The following is a 16,825-nucleotide window of genomic DNA, read 5'->3' as shown; positions in this document are numbered from 1 at the left end:
ACTTGGGTTGCTGGAGCTGCAAGGCAGCAGCACTACCTTCTGCAACCCCACATGGTCCGATGATGCAGGGTCCAGACAACAAACTAAATCCAGCGCCTCAGACAAACAACTTGGGTGTAAACATAGATGAGGGATATTTGATTGTGGATGAGAACATGGTATCTCTGGCCAACATCTATGTCAACCAGCGAAGCAAGAGGCTTTCATTTACCTCCTACCGGCCTGGACACATCAGGTGGAGTGAGGCCTCTTTTGGAGTACTGTGGACAGTTTTGGGCCCCTTATCTTAGAAAGGGCATGCTGAAACTGGAGAGGGTTCAAAGAAGGTTCGTGAAAATGATTCCAGGATTGAATGGCTTGTCATATGAGGAGCATTTGATGGCTCTGGGCCTGTATTCACTAGAATTCAGAAGAATGAGGGGTGACCTAGTTGAAACCTATCAAATGTTGAAAGGCCTTGACAGAGTGGATGTGGAGAGGATGTTTCCTATGGTAGGAGAGTCTAAGACCAGAGGACGCAGCCTCAGAATAGAACGGAGATGAGGAGAAATTTCTTTAGCCAGAGAGTGGTGAATCTTTGGAATTCATTGCCATAGGCAGCTGTCTTTATGTATATTTCAGGCAGAGGTTGATAGATTCTTGACTGGTCTGGGCATGAAGGGATACGGAGTTGGGGAAGGCAGGTGATTGGGGCTGAGAGGAAAATTGGATCAGCCATGATGAAATGGCGGAGCAGACATGATGGGCCAAATGCCCTAATTGTACTCCCATGTCTTCTGGCCTTATAACATAATGTAGCAGCTTGTGAACGGAATCTGAGAGTTTCCAAGTGTGTATGGCTCAGCATTGATTCCGAGAGAAAAGCAATGGTCCTGCTGGACAGGAAAGCCTCTGGAGCTAACTCGGTGTTCTCCACTCTGTGATACTGCTCACAACCCCCACCCCCTTCGGCTGTAAGTGTGCTCAATGTGGCTGGAAGGCATCTGACATTTAGATTTTTACCAAACCTTCCAGGCAGCAGAAGGAAGCGTGGATCAAAGCCAAATACGTGGAGAAGAAGTTCCTCAAAAAGCTGCCAAACGCCGAAGCGCTTACGGACGCGGAAAGGAAACCGCGGCGATGGAGCGTCAAAAAGTGCCGACGGCACAACAGCTCCACCAAAGCACCGACGGCCCGGCGGAGGTACCGGCAGGATACCGGTAACGTGTCACCGGCAACATTCGCAGCCGGTGAGAGTCCAATTACCCCGTCCCATTTCGTTACATTTCTGCCTCCTGTTTAATTCTTAACGTCTGCTTCCAGACCTCCAACACGCAAAGCCGACTACGGAGAGTGGCAGCGAATTTTGCTCCATTTTCTCCTGGTATGAAACCCTCTAGTGGCCCTTTCTGAAGTGCATGTGGCCCCCACCAGGGCACAGATGGCAGTTTCTGCTCCACCCCCAATTATATTGAGTACTCACTGCCTCGACTTGCATTACAATGGGTCAAAGTTGCTGAGTTTTTGCAGAACTGCACCGCGCAGGTCTGTCGAAGGGGAGAGCAGTGGGAGAAGTAGGGTGTGTGTGTGGAGAAGAGACCAGTGTTGTAACCCCCAGCAGTTTCCTGGCTTGGCTAATTGTTCCTTTTCTTCCTGCCTGTCACCCTTGTGAAATGCAGCTGCTGCGCTGGAGAGGAAATTTCGAAGAGATTCACTCTTCTGTCCTGACGAGCTTGACTCGCTCTTTTCTTACTTCGACACGACAGCAGGACCTCGCAGTAAGTATGTTCTCATCAGCTTCCACCGCGCTGCCCCTCCCCCGTGCATCGTACAGACGGTGTAGACACCGACTGAACGTACTGTAGCGGCCTTGTCGAGGCTGATGCAGAGGTGACTGGGTTTGCAGCGTTGTTGGCCTCTTGTTCCCCACCACACGCTCTCTCGTCGACCTTTACCAGCGTGCAGGTGCTGACCTTGTCCTGTTCTCTGCCTCCCGGCCCCGCAGGTCTGAGCAGCGACAGCGGACTGGGCGGGAGCACTGATGGCAGCACCGATGTCCTGCTCTTCGGCACGGTTGTCGACAGCGTCACTGAAGAAGGTTAGTCCTGTTCCCAACTTCTCTCTCCCGGGAACCCTGTGGGCCACAAGTTTCTGATCTAACCGCTACACCTTCCTTCCAGCAGTACGCACTCCGCATCAAAAATCTCTTAAATGTCTCTCAAGATTTGGAATGTGCCCTGACTGGTCAGTGGTCCCAATTGCTGTGCTGTGACCCTGCTGGAAGGTGTACATCTGTGTATGATGATGTGTTTATGCGATGCCTCCTAAGGCTGAATGATCTTCTTCTTCTTCTTTTACGACGGTTGGCACCCAGCTTAATGGTGCATTACCGCCACCTTCTGCTCTGGAGTGTGTAATAGACTTATATTCTAAATCCCTTCACCCAATCACACGCACACACACATACCCTAACCTACACTTTATCCTCCCATCTTTGGCCATCCTAGTACCCTATTCCTGTTTATCTATCATATCCTATAAAAAACCCCTGTACCCCTTAAAAAAGCTAAAAATACCCTGACCTGTACTCTCTCACCCATGCCCAGCAAACCTTTTAATGTGAATTGCTGCACCCCCAATTCCCTTAGATTAATTCTTATCATCTCTATCTGTATCCCATACTTGCTGCAACTCAGAACTACATGTTCTACTGACTCCTCTTCCTGACATTCCTCACACAATCCTGTCTGGTGTTTCCCTATCATTTTCAATGTTTTGTTTAATGCACAGTGCCCCAGCCTTAACCTAGTCCACACAGTTTCCTCTCTTCTGTATCCACTACCTACCCTAGTACCTGCAACACTCTTTTGTATTTGATATAAATGCCTCCCTTTCCCCTCCCTGTCCCATCTTTCTTGCCACATTTGGTTGATTTTTTTTCCCAGATTACACACTTAACCTTTCAACTCATCTTTCAACTTGATCTTTCAACTCATTGACCACCTGTCCTTAAGTGGACACTCCACTGAGGCAACCTAAAGAGTAGTACTTGTGCAAGGGGAACACAGTGGGTCGGCAACTTTGGAATCCGAGAAAATCTTTAAAAGTGAAACCTGTTACACTTTAATTGAAATGCGAGGTTCTGAAAATGTATGTGGGCAAGTTAAGTGATCACTGTGAATTGCCAAATGAAAATGGTGTGGAACTTGGAAGGGAATTTGCTGCTCTTAACCCTCTAAACCAAGGGTCATTAATCTGGGCTCCTCAGAAGTCCATGGTCGATTCCAGGGGGTCTGTGAACTTGGTTGGGAAAAAATTTACATCTTTATTTTCACTAGCCTTTAACTGAAATTTAGCATTTCCTTCAAATATGAATGTAAGCAACAAACCACCGTAGTATTAGCAGTACCTGTGATAACTGTATTTCAACATAATTGGTTTCTTTTGTAATCCAATGAATTTTATCTTATATATGTAAATACATTACTCTGAGAAGGGGTCCATAGGCTTCACCAGACTGGCAAAGGGGACCAAGGCATAAAAAAAGGTTAAGAGCCCCTGCTTTAAGCGGTGGATGTCCTGGGACTGGAAGGATCTGTTAAAGCAACACACATCAAAGTTGCTGGTGAACGCAGCAGGCCAGGCAGCATCTCTAGGAAGAGGTACAGTCGACATTTCAGGCCTAGACCCTTCGTCAGGACTAACTGAAGGAAGAGATAGTAAGAGATTTGAAAGTGGGAGGGGGAGATCCAAAATGATAGGAGAAGACAGGAGGGGGAGGGATGGAGCCAAGAGCTGGACAGGTGATAGGCAAAAGGGGTATGAGAGGATCATGGGACAGGAGGCCCGGGGAGAAAGACAAGGTGGGGGGGACCCAGAGGATGGGCAAGGGATATAGTGAGAGGGACAGAGGGAGAAAAAGGAGAGTGAGAGAGAGAATGTGTGCATAAAAATAAATAACAGATAGGTTACGAGGGGGAGGTGGGGCATTAGCGGAAGTTAGAGAAGTTGCTTGAATTTCCAGCATCTGCAGAATTCCTGTTGTTTGGATCTGTTAAAGAGTGGTTTTGGTGGCTGCTGTACCTGTGAGCTGAGTGGGCTGGGGGAGGAGAAGGGAGAGCGTTGGACATAGACATTGAACTTTATAAGGTAGGTTGATAGTTAATTGGCCACTGTAAATGATCCTTTATTGTACAGTGGCATCGAAGATGTGAGGAGAGCTAATTAGAATTAGTTTAGGGCAGGAGTTCCCAACCTGGTCCATGGACCCCTCGGTTAATGGTAGGGGTCTGTGGTGTAAAAAAGGCTGGGAACCCCTGGTTTAGGGTTAGTGTCATGGGAGCTTGGTTGCTCACTGCAGAATAGGTGACCTGGGACAGTGGCTTGTCGCTGGGCTGTGCGACTCAGACTCCATAAATACAGAGGGAAAAAAAGCTGCATTTGTCACATTGTACTTCAAAACATGCCTTGAAGTGTGTTGTTTGCATCAATGACCAGCCCAGTCCAAATACATGCTGGGGGCAGTTTGCAAGTGTCTTCATACCTCTGACGCCAATGTAGCATGTCTGCAGCTTACTAGCTCTTACTAATCTGAACGTCTTTGGAATGTGGGAGGAAATTGGAATAAACCATCATGATCACAGGGAGAATGTACCAAGATTCTTACAGATGGTGATGGGAATTGAACCTCAATCACTAGCGCAGTAAAGTTTCACTAGCCACCACACTATCATGCAGTGGCATAAATCTTACACACCCTTGACACTCCATACATACTGTGACCTTGCCTGTGTCTCAGCACTTGTGTGGAGGTCCAGGATGGTACGTTGCCAGGGTCGGGGATGTCTCAGACTGGGTCTACAGCATTCTAAAGGAGGAGGGAGAACAGCTGGAAGTCATGGTGCAAATTGGTAGCAATGACATGGGTAGGAAAAGGGATAGGTCCTGAAGAGAGAATATCGGGAGTTAGGCAGAAAGCTGAGAAACAGGACCTCCAGGGTAGTATTCTCTAGATTGCTGCCTGTGCCACATGCCAATGAGGGTAAGAATGGGATAATTTGGCAGCTGAATGCATAACTGAAGAATTGGTGCAGGGGGCAGGGTTTCAGATTTCTAAATTATTGGGATCTCTCTGGGGGATGTATGACCTGTACAAAAAGGAGAGATTACATCTGAACCTGAGGGGATCCAATGTCCTTGCGGGCAGGTTTGTTAGAACTGTTGGGGAGGGTTCAAACTAACTTGGCAGGGGATGGGTATCAGAGTGATAGGGCTGAGGATGGGGCAGTTGGTATACAACTAGATGTAGTGAGACTGTGAGAAAGAACAGGCAGGTAATAGGGTAAAATTGGAGTCAGTGGGATGAGTTAAAAGTGTAACGGAGTGTAATAGTTTGGAGTATAACATCCAAGGATACACATTGTATCGAAAGGACAGGCAACTAGGCAGAGGGGGTGGAGTGGCTCTGTTGGTTAAAAACAGATGAAATGAAATCCTTAGAAAGATGACATACAGCAGGATCTGAAGATTAGAATCCTTGCAGGTAGAGTTAAGAAACGACAAGTCTAAAGAGACCTTGATGGAAGTTACACACAGTAGTCAGGATGTGGGCTACAAATTACAGTGGGAGATAGAAAAGGAAATGTAAAAAGGGCAATGTTGGGAAAGCCATGAGAGATTTCAACATGCAGGTAGATTTGGAAAATCAGGTTGGTGCTGGATCCCAAGACAGGGAATTTGTAGAATGCCTATGAGATGGCTTTTCAGAGCAGCCCAAGAGGGGCACAACTATTCTGGATTTGATGTTATGTCCTGATCCAGATTTGATTAGGGAGTTTAAGGTAAAGGAACCCTTAGAGATGCAGTGATCATAATATGATAGAATTCACCCTGCAGTTTGAGAAGGAGAAGCTCAGATCAGATTTATCAGTATTATAGTGGAGTAAAGCGAAAATACAGAGATAGGAGAGATGAGCTGGCCAAAGATGATTGGAAGTGTATAGTCATGCATGTTGGCAAAAGGAATAAAGGAGTGGACTATTTTCTAAAAGGGGAGAAAATTTAAAAAATCAGAGATGCAAAGGGACTGTTCTCATGCAGGATTCCTTAAAGGTTAACTTGCGGGTTGAGTTGGTTGTAAGGAAGGCAAATGCCACGTCAGCATTAAATTAAGCTGATTAGAATGCAGAAGCAATGGTGTAATGCTGAGGCTTTACAAAGCATTGGTCAGACCACCCTTGGAGTATTGTGAGTTGTTTTGGGCTGCTTATTGGGGGGCATAAGATTTTTGGATCATTGGGCTCTCTTCCAGGGAAGGTAGGACCTGTATAGAAGGGATGGTTTGCATCTGAACTGGAGGGAGACTAATAACCTAGTGGGAATTTTTGTTAATGCTGCATGGTGGGGTTTTAACCAGAGTTGCAGTGGGGTAGGAACCTGAGTGCAAGAGCTGTTAGTGGAGAGGTTGTGGAGGCAGATGTTGATAAGACCTCAGACAAAGTTGGGAATCAGAAGGTTGAACATGGTGCGACAAAATCAATAAGGGTGAATAGAAGGCACAGGATTATATATATCCCAAAGAGGAAGAAGTATTCTAAAGAAAAGAACACAACTATGGCTAACAAGAGAAGTCAAACACAACATAGAAGTCAACAAGAGGGCATATAATAGAGCAAAGATTAGTAGGAAGTTAGAGGATTGGGAGCTTTGAAAAACTGACAGAAGGCAACTAAAAAAAGTCATTAAGAAGGTAAAGATGGAATACAAAAATAAGATAATAAAAATATTAAAGAGGATAGCAAAAGTTTCTTCAGATACGTAAGTGCAGAAGAGAGATGAGAGTGGATATTGGACTGGTGGAAAACGATGCTGGAGAGCTAGTAATGGGGACACTGATATAGCAGGCAAACTGAATAAGTATATTGCATCATCCTTCACTGTGGAAAACACTAGCAGTATGGTAGAACTAGGGAGAAGGTTCTTGGGGAAACTGAAAGGTCTGAAGGTGGATAAGTCACCTGGACCAGATGGTATATGTACTAGGATTCTGAAAGAGGTGACTGAAGAGATCGTGGAGGCATTAGTAATGATCTTTCAAGAATCACTAGATATCTGGAATGGTTCTGAAAGACTGGAAAATTGCAAATCACTCCACTCTTCAAGAAAGGAGAGAGGCAGAAGAAAGGAAACTACAGGCCAGTTAGTTTGACCTCTGTGGTTGAGAAGTTGATTATTAAGGATGAGGTCTCAGGGTACTTGGAGGCACATGATAAAATAGGCCGTAGTCATCATGGTGTCCTAAAGGGAAAATCTTGCCTGACAAATCTGTTGGAATACTTTGAAGAATTAACAAGCAGGATAGACAAAGGAGAATCGGTTGATGTCGTGTGCTTGGATTTTCAGAAGGCCTTTGACAAGGTGCCACACATGAGTGCTTAACAAGCTATTAGCCCATGGTAATAGCTTATCCATTGTAGCATGGCTGATTGGCAGGAGGCAAAGAGTGGGAATTAAAGGAGCCTTTTGTGACTGGCTGCCGGTGACTAGTGGTGTTCCACAGGAGCTGTGTTGGGACTGATTCTTTCTACATTATATACCAATGATTTGGATGATGGAATTGATGACTTTGTTGCAAAGTTTGCAGATGATATAAAGATAGGTGGAGGAGCAGGTAGTTTTGAGGAAGTAGAGGCGCTACTAGAAGGACCTAGACATATTAGGAGAATAGGCAAAGAAATGGCAGATGGAATACAGTGTCAGGAAGTGTACGGTCATGCACTTTGGTAGCAGAAATGAAAGGGTTGACTATTTTCTAAATGGAGAGAAAATACAAAAGACTGAGATGCAAAGGAACTTGGGAGTTCTTGTGCAGGATTCCTTAAAGGTTAATTTGCAGGTTGAGTCTGTGGTGAGGAAGGAAATGCAATGTTAGCATTCATTTTAAGAGGACTAAGAAGAATACAAAAGCAAGGATGTAATGTTAGACTTTATAAAGCACTGGTGAGGATCACTTAGAGTAGTGTGAGCAGGTTTGGGCCCTTTTAGAAAGGATGTGCTGAAACTGGAGAGGGTTCAAAGGAGGTTTACAGATATGATCCAAGGGTTGAATGGCATGTCATATGAAGAGCGTTTATGTCTGTATTCACTGGAATTCAGAAGAATGAGGGGTGGCCTCAGTCAAACCTTTCGAATGGTGAAAGGCCTTGATAGAGTGGATGTGGAGAGGATGTTCCCTAAGGTGGGAGAGTCTAAGACCAGAGAACACAGCCTCAGAATAGAGGGCTGTCCTTTTAAAACAGATGAGGAGGAATTTCTTTTGCTAGAAAGTGGTGAATCTGTGGAAGTCTTTGCAACAGGCAGCTATGGAGGCCAAGTCTTTATGTAAATTTAAGACAGAGATTGACAGATTCTTGATTGGTCAGGGCATGAAGGGATATGGGGATTGGGGCTGAAAATGATAAAATGGCGGAGCAGACTCAGTGGGCCAAATGACCTAATTCTGCTCCTATGTCAATACAATAACAATGGTCAAGCCATACAATAATTGAAAAGCCAAAAAAACTGCAAATACTGAAAGAATCATCTGCTGGGCATACTGTGCAGGGCAGGAGGGAGAATCGGAGGTGAGATTTCAGGTCTATGCCCCTTTCTCACGAATGGGTGCAAAAACTTGTGCATGGAGTTTTCGATGTGTGCTGTTCCCAGGCGAGTTCTGAACAAGTGGCCCTGCGTTAGAACATCACCCCAGCACACTGCATGCTCAGGTGCTCAGAATGTAGCTCAAATGGGTTCTTTCATTCCGTCTGCTTTCAACCATTGCAGACTATATAAACCTACCTCCCTGGTTTAACATCCTGCACAGTACCTCTGTGATCCCAGTGCCTGCAGATGTGTGCGGAAGTGGCTGACTATCATTTCGCTCTTGACAGTGAGTGAAGTTTCGGAGGAATCGAGCGGCGAGGCGGAGATTGAGCCAGAGGCGTCTGACTCCGAGGATCTCCGAGAACTGCACCCTGGGATCCTGGTGTACAAGGCAGCACAGGCCCGCAACCTGGCGGTCATGGCTGAAGCACTGGCTCACGGGGCTGATGTCAACTGGGTCAACGAGGAGGACGAGAACAAAACCCCACTGATCCAAGCAGTCATCGGGGTGGGTTTGTGCACTTACTTATTTTTTACTATGACAGGTGTTCCAGCTTGTGGAATAGTTTGAGGACAGTGTAACGGGAGTTTCTTGTTTTAAAAAAAAACTAGAAGGGACAGTGATACTGTGAACTGGCAGGTGTCTTAGCAGTAGTGTGGATGTCAGTACTTTCGTGGATGGTAGCAAGTATGACACTGGCCCCAGTTGATCAGATCTACTCTGGCCATGGGTGAAGAATGTTGAACTGTGTTGAGTATTTGGTATTAGTTTATTCTTGTCTCAGATACCAAGATACAGTGAAAAGCTTGTTTTGTGTTCTGTTTATACAGATAAAAGTCATACACAGTGTATTGGCCTAGAAAAGGGTATAACAATAACAATGCAGAATAAAGTGTAGAGGCTACTGGAAAAAGTTCAGAGCAGGCAAATGATAAAGTGTAGGATCATATTTATACTTTGGCTGTGGGTGTTAATAAAGCTAACATTTATTGCCTGCCAAAATTGCCCAGGAGAATGTAGCGCTCTGTCTGGTAAAGATGGTCCCACAGTGCAGCCAGGTCAGAAGTTCCTGGAGTTATACTTGCCAACAGCAAAGAGGCGATATTTCTTAATGAGAATGGTGTGTAAGTTGGAAGATAATTTTCTCTTTAAAAGGTGGATGTCCCAGGAATGTTAATGAAGTCTTGGTGGCAGCTGGAACACTCAATGCAGAGCGAGGAGGGTGTGACTAGACCTTAAACTTCACGAAGTTGGTTGATAGTTAATTGACCGGTGTAAATCGCCCCTTATTGTACAGGTGAATGGAAGAATCAGGGGCAGCTGGTGATCCCTGTGGGGAGAATAAATTGTGATTAGTATGGGACATGTGTACATGGTTGATAGTTAGTTTAAAGTGGGGGGGGCTGAAGAGTCAGTTTCTGTGCTGTATGACTCTGTAACTCCACAAGTTGTACAGATGCAGCTCTTTCATAATACTGTCCTTTCATTCTTTATACAGTAATTGTTGCATTGTCTGCTTCCATCGGTCTTGGATAACCTGTCTTTTATTGGATGCATTTGTCTTCAATAGGGTTCTCTTGTTGCTTGTGAATTTCTGCTGCAGAATGGTGCTGATGTAAATCAAAAAGACGTTCGCGAGCGTGGCCCAATTCACCATGCTACCTACCTGGGACACACTGGGTAAGGAACGTTTTCTAACTCCCTTCTGTAGACCAGCACAAATTCTTTGTAAGGCAGTTTTATCTTCTGTGTGTTTCTTCGATGAGCCAATGCTTCCACAGCTGAGGAGCCACAAAATGAACACCATTCGCCCCTTCCAGAGCAATAGGATCAGCCTGTCTTACACTGTTCACAATCCAAAAAACCCCACCCACTGTGGTATACTTCCCATGTCTGATCATCTCTATCAAACATGTTACCTCCAGTGTTCCCTCTAAAGTGTGCACGCGCACACATCTTTTGCTACTAGCGCACAAAAGGTTGTCACCCTCTACTTTGTTGCCATGTTAAGTATATTTCACAATCATACACAATCACATTTCCTTTTCCGATTTGTGTTGTGGATGGTGTTGACATGATGGAGTTGGCAATTATTTGTCTGCAGATTTTAGAAATGGTTTATTTTTACTGTTTTTAGTTGAAGAAATTATTGATTCACTATGTTGAATTCCAAAGAAACAAAGGGTGTGAAGCGCAAAAGAACTGCTAGTTCACTTATAGCGGAATGGCTTAATGAAATAGTAGAAACTGCCACACCGAAAGCTCATGAGGTCAGGAACATGCAGCTACAAGAAATATTTATGTACAGTACAGAAACTGGTGTTACCTGTGTGTATTGTCGCAATGCAAAAGTTGTTGGAGAATTTGCAAATGGGAAGAAGTGGAGTGATATTTGGAAACTTGACTTTTGAAAGCATCATTGAGCAAGCAAATCACATACGGATGGTGTGCAAAAGCTCTGGCGAAAAAGTCCTTCATTGCCCACTACCGGCCTGCTACGTATGTTTTGTGAGAGTGCAGATGAACAAATCCAGAGATCAAAGTTCTTTTTGACAGTGTTTTGCTAGCTGTAAAAAGAATAACAGTGCACTCATGTTGTTGTCACTGGGCAAAAGATTTTTGCGCAGACTGATCATTATAAATTAGAGGGGACGTTGGTTACCTCATTTTGGTAACTCCAGATGCTGGAGTAATCGGCCCAGAATCTCATCCTCCCCCACCTGCAGCTCACCCAGTTCTCAGTCATTTGAATCCTGCCTTACACCAAGTTACACTTTTACCTTCGTACTGTTTCCAAGTGTTCTAGTGTCCCCAGATAAACTCAGATTTAAGATTCTCATTTTTGGTAATGAATTCCTTCTGTGACTCTGTCTCTGCAGTCTCACCCCTCCCCTCATCTCCTCATCTCCTCATCTCCTCATCCCCTCATCTCCTCATCCCCTCATCTCCTCATCCCCTCATCCCCTCATCCCCTCCCATCATCCCTCATCCCCTCCCCCACCCATTTCCTCACTCTATCAAATAGCTCCCAACCAAGATTCAAGATTGTCTGATGTCATTTTCTTATCAAAAGTGTAAGGAGAACAAAATAATTGTTATTCCAGATCTGATACAGCACAAAAGAAACAAAAGATAAAGGACACAATGATATTTAAAACACACAATAAATATAAACATGTAAGATACCTTATGTACATAGATTGCCCATAAAGTGACTCTAGGCTGTACTTAAGGTGATTGATGGGAAATAGTAAAGCCGTGGTGGAGTTAGTGGGAGGTGTCGATCAGCCTGACTGCTGAGGGAAAAGTAACTGTTTCTGAGCCTGGTGGTCCTGGTGGGGATGCTACATAGCCTCCTCCCTGATGGGAGTGGGACAAACAGTCCACGGGCAGGGAGGGTGGGATCCTTCATGATGTTACTGGCCCTTTTCCGGCACCTTTCTGTATATTTGTCTTTGATGGCGGGAAGGCTGGTGCCCGTGGCGCGTTGGGCAGTGTTGACTGCCCACTGTAGAGCCTTCCTGCCCGGCACAGTGCAGTTTCTGTACCAAGCAGTGATGCAGCTCGTTTGGATCTCTCCACTGCGCATCTGTGAGTAGTGCTATAGACGTAGGCAGTCCAGCTCTCCTCAGCACCCCCCACCCCCAGAACATGGAAGTATTGATGAGCTTTCCTGACTCTGTAGGATGTGCTCTGGGACCGTGAGAGACCATGTGTGATGTGCACTTCTGGGGGTTTGAAACTGCTGTGCCGCTGACGTAAAGAGGGGTGTGAGTGGTGCGAGTTCTCTGAGTCGATAACCACCTCCTTTGCCTTGTTGACAGTCAGGAAGAGGTTATTTGCCTGGAGAAAGCCCACGCGTTCCACGGGGAGGAAATACTTCTTACAGATGCTGTCAGAATTGAACTCTCAGCAGCCCGAGCTGTAATAACACCGCGCTCACCGCTACACTACCAAAGGCATCAAATGTGCTCATCTCCCTCGGCCAGTCAGATTTGTGGGATTTTGGGCTCTATGCACTGACAATAAGGTTATGGTTCCAGAGCTGCTCTTGTTTTCTTATTGTCTTATCGCAAAACCTAAGAGCTGCTCTCGTCAGACAAGTTAAAGCGGATGCTTTCCTTCCTTTTGTTTAAGCTGTTGTCTATTACTTTTCCTCCTAGCCTCTCTTTATTCACTATTTACTCTACAAGCTTTATTTTCCATTCCCCCCCTCCCCCCACCCCCCCACTGCTTCCCTGCCCCACACTTGGGCTTTGGAAGAAGTTGCCGTTAGTAAACTGGAGCCCATTTCACTTGTCATTTTTGACCTGTATTTTTCCTGTCACTTGGAAATGGACAGCTGTCCAGTAAACACACGGTCTCCCAGGAGACTGCATTCAGTCACTTGCAAGGATCAATCTGGTCCTTAAGACCACAAGACGCAGGAGCAGAGTTAGGCCATTCAGCCCATTGAGTCTGCTCTGCCATTCCATCATGGCCGATCCCGGATCCCCTCAACCCCATACACCTGCCCTCTCGCCATAACCGTTGATGCCCTGACCGATCACGAAGCGATCAATTTTTGCTTTAAATACACCGACGCTTTTGGCTTCCACAGCTGTCGGAGGCAGAGCAAGGGGACTAAACTTCAGAAGTGGGGTTCAGTGTGCGAGCTTTTCATTACTTGTGTAGCACACCCAACCAAGGGATGAATTTGTGCCCCTGGAGCTCCAGCAACAAACATTGAATACTGGGCTTCTAGTTGGCCATCTTTCAGAGCAGCACACCAGCCCTTCTTAATGTCTGCACACCTGATCCTACTTGCTCTGTAATTTTGGTGTGAGCTGCTTGTGTCCCACTTGCCTGCATATTCTCTAATCTTTATTTGTAGGAGCTTTTCCTGAGCACCGGACTTCAAGGCCAGTGGTACTGGGTTCAAATCCAGCCGGCCCCTTGCACGCATTCCATCCATGCTGGGTAGAGTGTTGAGCTAGCGACTCGACCTCGGCCACGCCTTTGGCATGGGTGACCCTACCAAGAGCCCAAGCTTGAAGCCCGAACTCCAGCCAGCATAGTTCTCCGGTTCTTTGAGGCATGCAAACCTCCAAACCGTGACAATATTGTGCCACTCAAGGGGTTGCGGAGGTTAATTTAGGTTTAAAAGTAAGTAAAGGCATCCATTAGTCTTGCGAGACCATGGATCTGCACCTGGAAAGTCTTCACTCTCCAGGCGCAGGTCTGGGCAAGGTTGTATGGAAGACCAGCAGTTGCCCATGCTGCAAGTCTCCCCTCTCCACGACACCGATGTTGTCCAAGGGAAGGGCATTAGGACCCATACAGCTTGGCACGGGTGTTGTCGCAGAGCAATGTGTGATTAAGTGCCTTGCTCAAGGACACAACACGTTTCCTCGGCTGGGGCTCGAACTCACAACCTTCAGGTCGCTAGTCCAATGCCTTAACCACTTGGCCACATGCCCACACAATTTAAAATTATGCCCCAGCATAACAAAGTAGTCTGCAACCTGCCAAGCACTGGCGTTAAAAATGCTGTATTGATGCAATTCGTTGTTTGTCGAGTGTCACCGTGAAGCAAGCGTGTGTTCTGACTTTGGGTGAACCTCTTTCCAGCCAGGTATGTCTCTTTCTCAAGCGAGGAGCCAACCAGAACGCAGTGGACGACGATGGACAGGATCCGCTCAGCATTGCAGTTCAAGCTGCCAATGCAGACATCGTGACGCTGTAAGCCTCTCTCTCCACTCCTGGTCCGTGACATAGTTACCGTGTTTCAGACTTGTAGCCTCTGGTATTATTTAATTTTTTTTTTCCACACTTCAAATCCTCTCGTAATTCCTGTTATCAAATGTGAAGAAGTGTGTCTGTGACTGGTGAGTGTTGATAAACACTCTGTTTTGGGGTTTACCTGCTGCGCAGATTCCCTTCAGGAAAAAGCCAGCAAAATGCAGAGTGAGTGCAATGCTCTTCCTGAAAACTCCTTTTGAAGGAGAAATGGGAGAGCACGGGTATAAGACCTGCCCTGCCCTCTCTCTTCACCAGTACTGGGTCCTACCCCCAGCTTGTTGCTTCTGCTGTGGAGATCAGCCTAGGGGTTTCTTCAGCCAGAGGCTGGTGAATCTGTGGAATTTGTTGCCACAGAGGGCAGTGGAGGCAAAGTCATTGCATAGTTTTAAGGCAGAAATCGAATGGTAAAGGGAGGAAGGCAGGAGAATGGGAATTGAATAAAAAATCAGATGTGATTGAATAGTGGATTAGATTCAATGGGCTGAATGGCCTAATTCTGCTCCTATATCTTATGGTTCTTTTCTATGTTGGGAAACCAGTCCGAGGTCCCCTGGTGTTTCCGGTGCTGAGCCCAGCCTAAATTTCCAAACCAAAGGGTATGACCGGAGGTGTTGTATGTACAGTGGAGAAGGAGCAAGATTCGGCTCAGCTCCGATGCTCAATCCATTAAAACTTGAGGGTCGTTTGTAACTTTGAATGGGTTCCAGAGCCAAAGTCCAAGATTAGAGATCCCATTTGTTGACATCCAACTTTTCCACTATTGTTGGAGGGTCCAATTTGGCCCACTGGGGACAAGGTCAGTGTGAACAAGGTAAGCAAGATGTACCGGCCAGTTTTTAATCCCCCACTAACCCCCGATCCGGGAACACTTTTCCTAAAAGCTTCACAGAGATAGAGAAAGATTCAGTTGATGTGCACTGACTTTAGCCCAGTGATTCCGTCAACGAAAGCATCCAACCCGCCAGGAGCCCCCAGATTAAACCCCCACTGATTGGAAATGTTTTACCTGTGAAGAGTTGTACCCTCCCTCTTCCCCCAACCCCCCAACCCCTCCCTGGCACAGCGGCACAGCGATGTTAATGTGTACTCTCTTTGCCCACAGGCTGCGGTTAGCCAGGATGAATGAAGAGATGCGGGAGACAGAAGGTTCCTTTGGCCAGCCAGGTCAATATCCCAGCAGCAGCCCTACTGAGCTTCAGTACAGAAAGTGCATACAGGAGTTTATCAGTCTTAAGATAGACGAATGCTAGGAAAGCAGCCCTGACCGGGTGATGTAACTGGGCCTCTTTCTTGACTGTGTTTTCTCATGGGTGGTAATGGGCTACTTCTTCCACGCCTGTGCACAGCTGCTGTTGTTGGTGAAAGAGGAAAAGGAAGAGCACTTGGGTTTTTGTGTGAACAGCTCTCTGACCTTCGCAATTTTTCGGTTCTGCTGTGACCACTGCCAATCATGGAATTTTGTAATTCAGAAACATTTCACACCGTTATTAAGCGTTAGTTGTGGAGCATCCCTTACCTAACTGTTGGACTCCTTCCCTTGCATGGCACTGTTCCACAAAGACCAGCAGTGTGTGGAGTCTTTACTGAATGAAGTATCTCATCAGTCAGTGGGAGTGGATTGGACTTGCTCCCCCCACATCTGGTCTAGAAGTACTGCTTTCCCGTTCCGGAGAGTGACCCAGTGATTCCAGTCGGATGCATTGCATCCTTGGGTATAGCAGTAGGGAGGGCTTGGCAGTGACTGTCAAACTAGCTAAGAGTTTGCCAGTGGCCACTGCCTCCGTGATGCATGACTGTTGGAATGCTACTGGCTGCTGTGCAACTCGACAGCAAGAGTCAGTGATGTCCACAGTGGGGAGAGAGAGAAGGAAAGGAATCTACAAGTGAGTTTTTAAGTTTGCAAAACGGCCTTTAAGTAAGAAATGAAAGCCCGTCTTCAGTTAAATGTGAAACTGTGGGTGAAATGCAGTGTAGATCAATAGTTGATTCTCATGAAAGTTAACTTATGTTTATTATTAAAAAATAATCACGCTCAAAGATTTGGTTTTGAAAGACCTCCATTTTAAATGTAGTTTATCTTGGTTCTCTTTGGTAAGACCCTGGTCAGGATTGTCCCCACCTTTTGCGGATCTCACCCAGGACCAGTGACCTTTCCAGCTGCTGCTTTGGCATTATTGCTCAAAGAAGCGTCCAGCACACTATTCCAAGAGCCAGATGTGTGGCGGGCTTCCTTTGGCACCTTCGGGCTGGAGATGGCCACCCCAAGTTCTGTGGGCACATGCCTACGTTTGCAGGTCCTCCCAAGCAAGGACTCAGGAAACATGACGGGGGGAGGGGGTAGAAAAAAGAGTAACAAATATCACAGGTTTATTTGAGATCCGTTGTTTCAAAGGGAGGTTGTTTCGCATGTCACCAAGTCGAGCA

General features: G+C 46.2%; 1 protein-coding gene across 1 annotated transcript in view; it reads left to right on the top strand.

Moving 5' to 3' along the window:
- acap3a (ArfGAP with coiled-coil, ankyrin repeat and PH domains 3a) overlaps positions 1 to 16,825 on the top strand; it is a 385,203-nt gene that overhangs the window by 356,830 nt on the left and 11,548 nt on the right. The window contains exons 18-24 of the mRNA XM_072245228.1: positions 1,015 to 1,229; positions 1,659 to 1,757; positions 1,985 to 2,077; positions 8,907 to 9,127; positions 10,191 to 10,300; positions 14,231 to 14,341; positions 15,504 to 15,565. Coding sequence (XP_072101329.1) covers positions 1,015 to 1,229; positions 1,659 to 1,757; positions 1,985 to 2,077; positions 8,907 to 9,127; positions 10,191 to 10,300; positions 14,231 to 14,341; positions 15,504 to 15,565 — 911 coding nt within the window. The remainder of the gene's footprint in view (positions 1 to 1,014; positions 1,230 to 1,658; positions 1,758 to 1,984; positions 2,078 to 8,906; positions 9,128 to 10,190; positions 10,301 to 14,230; positions 14,342 to 15,503; positions 15,566 to 16,825) is intronic.

The sequence above is a fragment of the Mobula birostris genome, chromosome 27, assembly GCF_030028105.1.
Source record: "Mobula birostris isolate sMobBir1 chromosome 27, sMobBir1.hap1, whole genome shotgun sequence".
NCBI classification, from domain to species: Eukaryota; Metazoa; Chordata; class Chondrichthyes; order Myliobatiformes; family Myliobatidae; genus Mobula; species Mobula birostris.
Note: the sequence above shows the minus strand (reverse complement) of the source record. Positions and strands in the feature narration are given on the sequence as shown.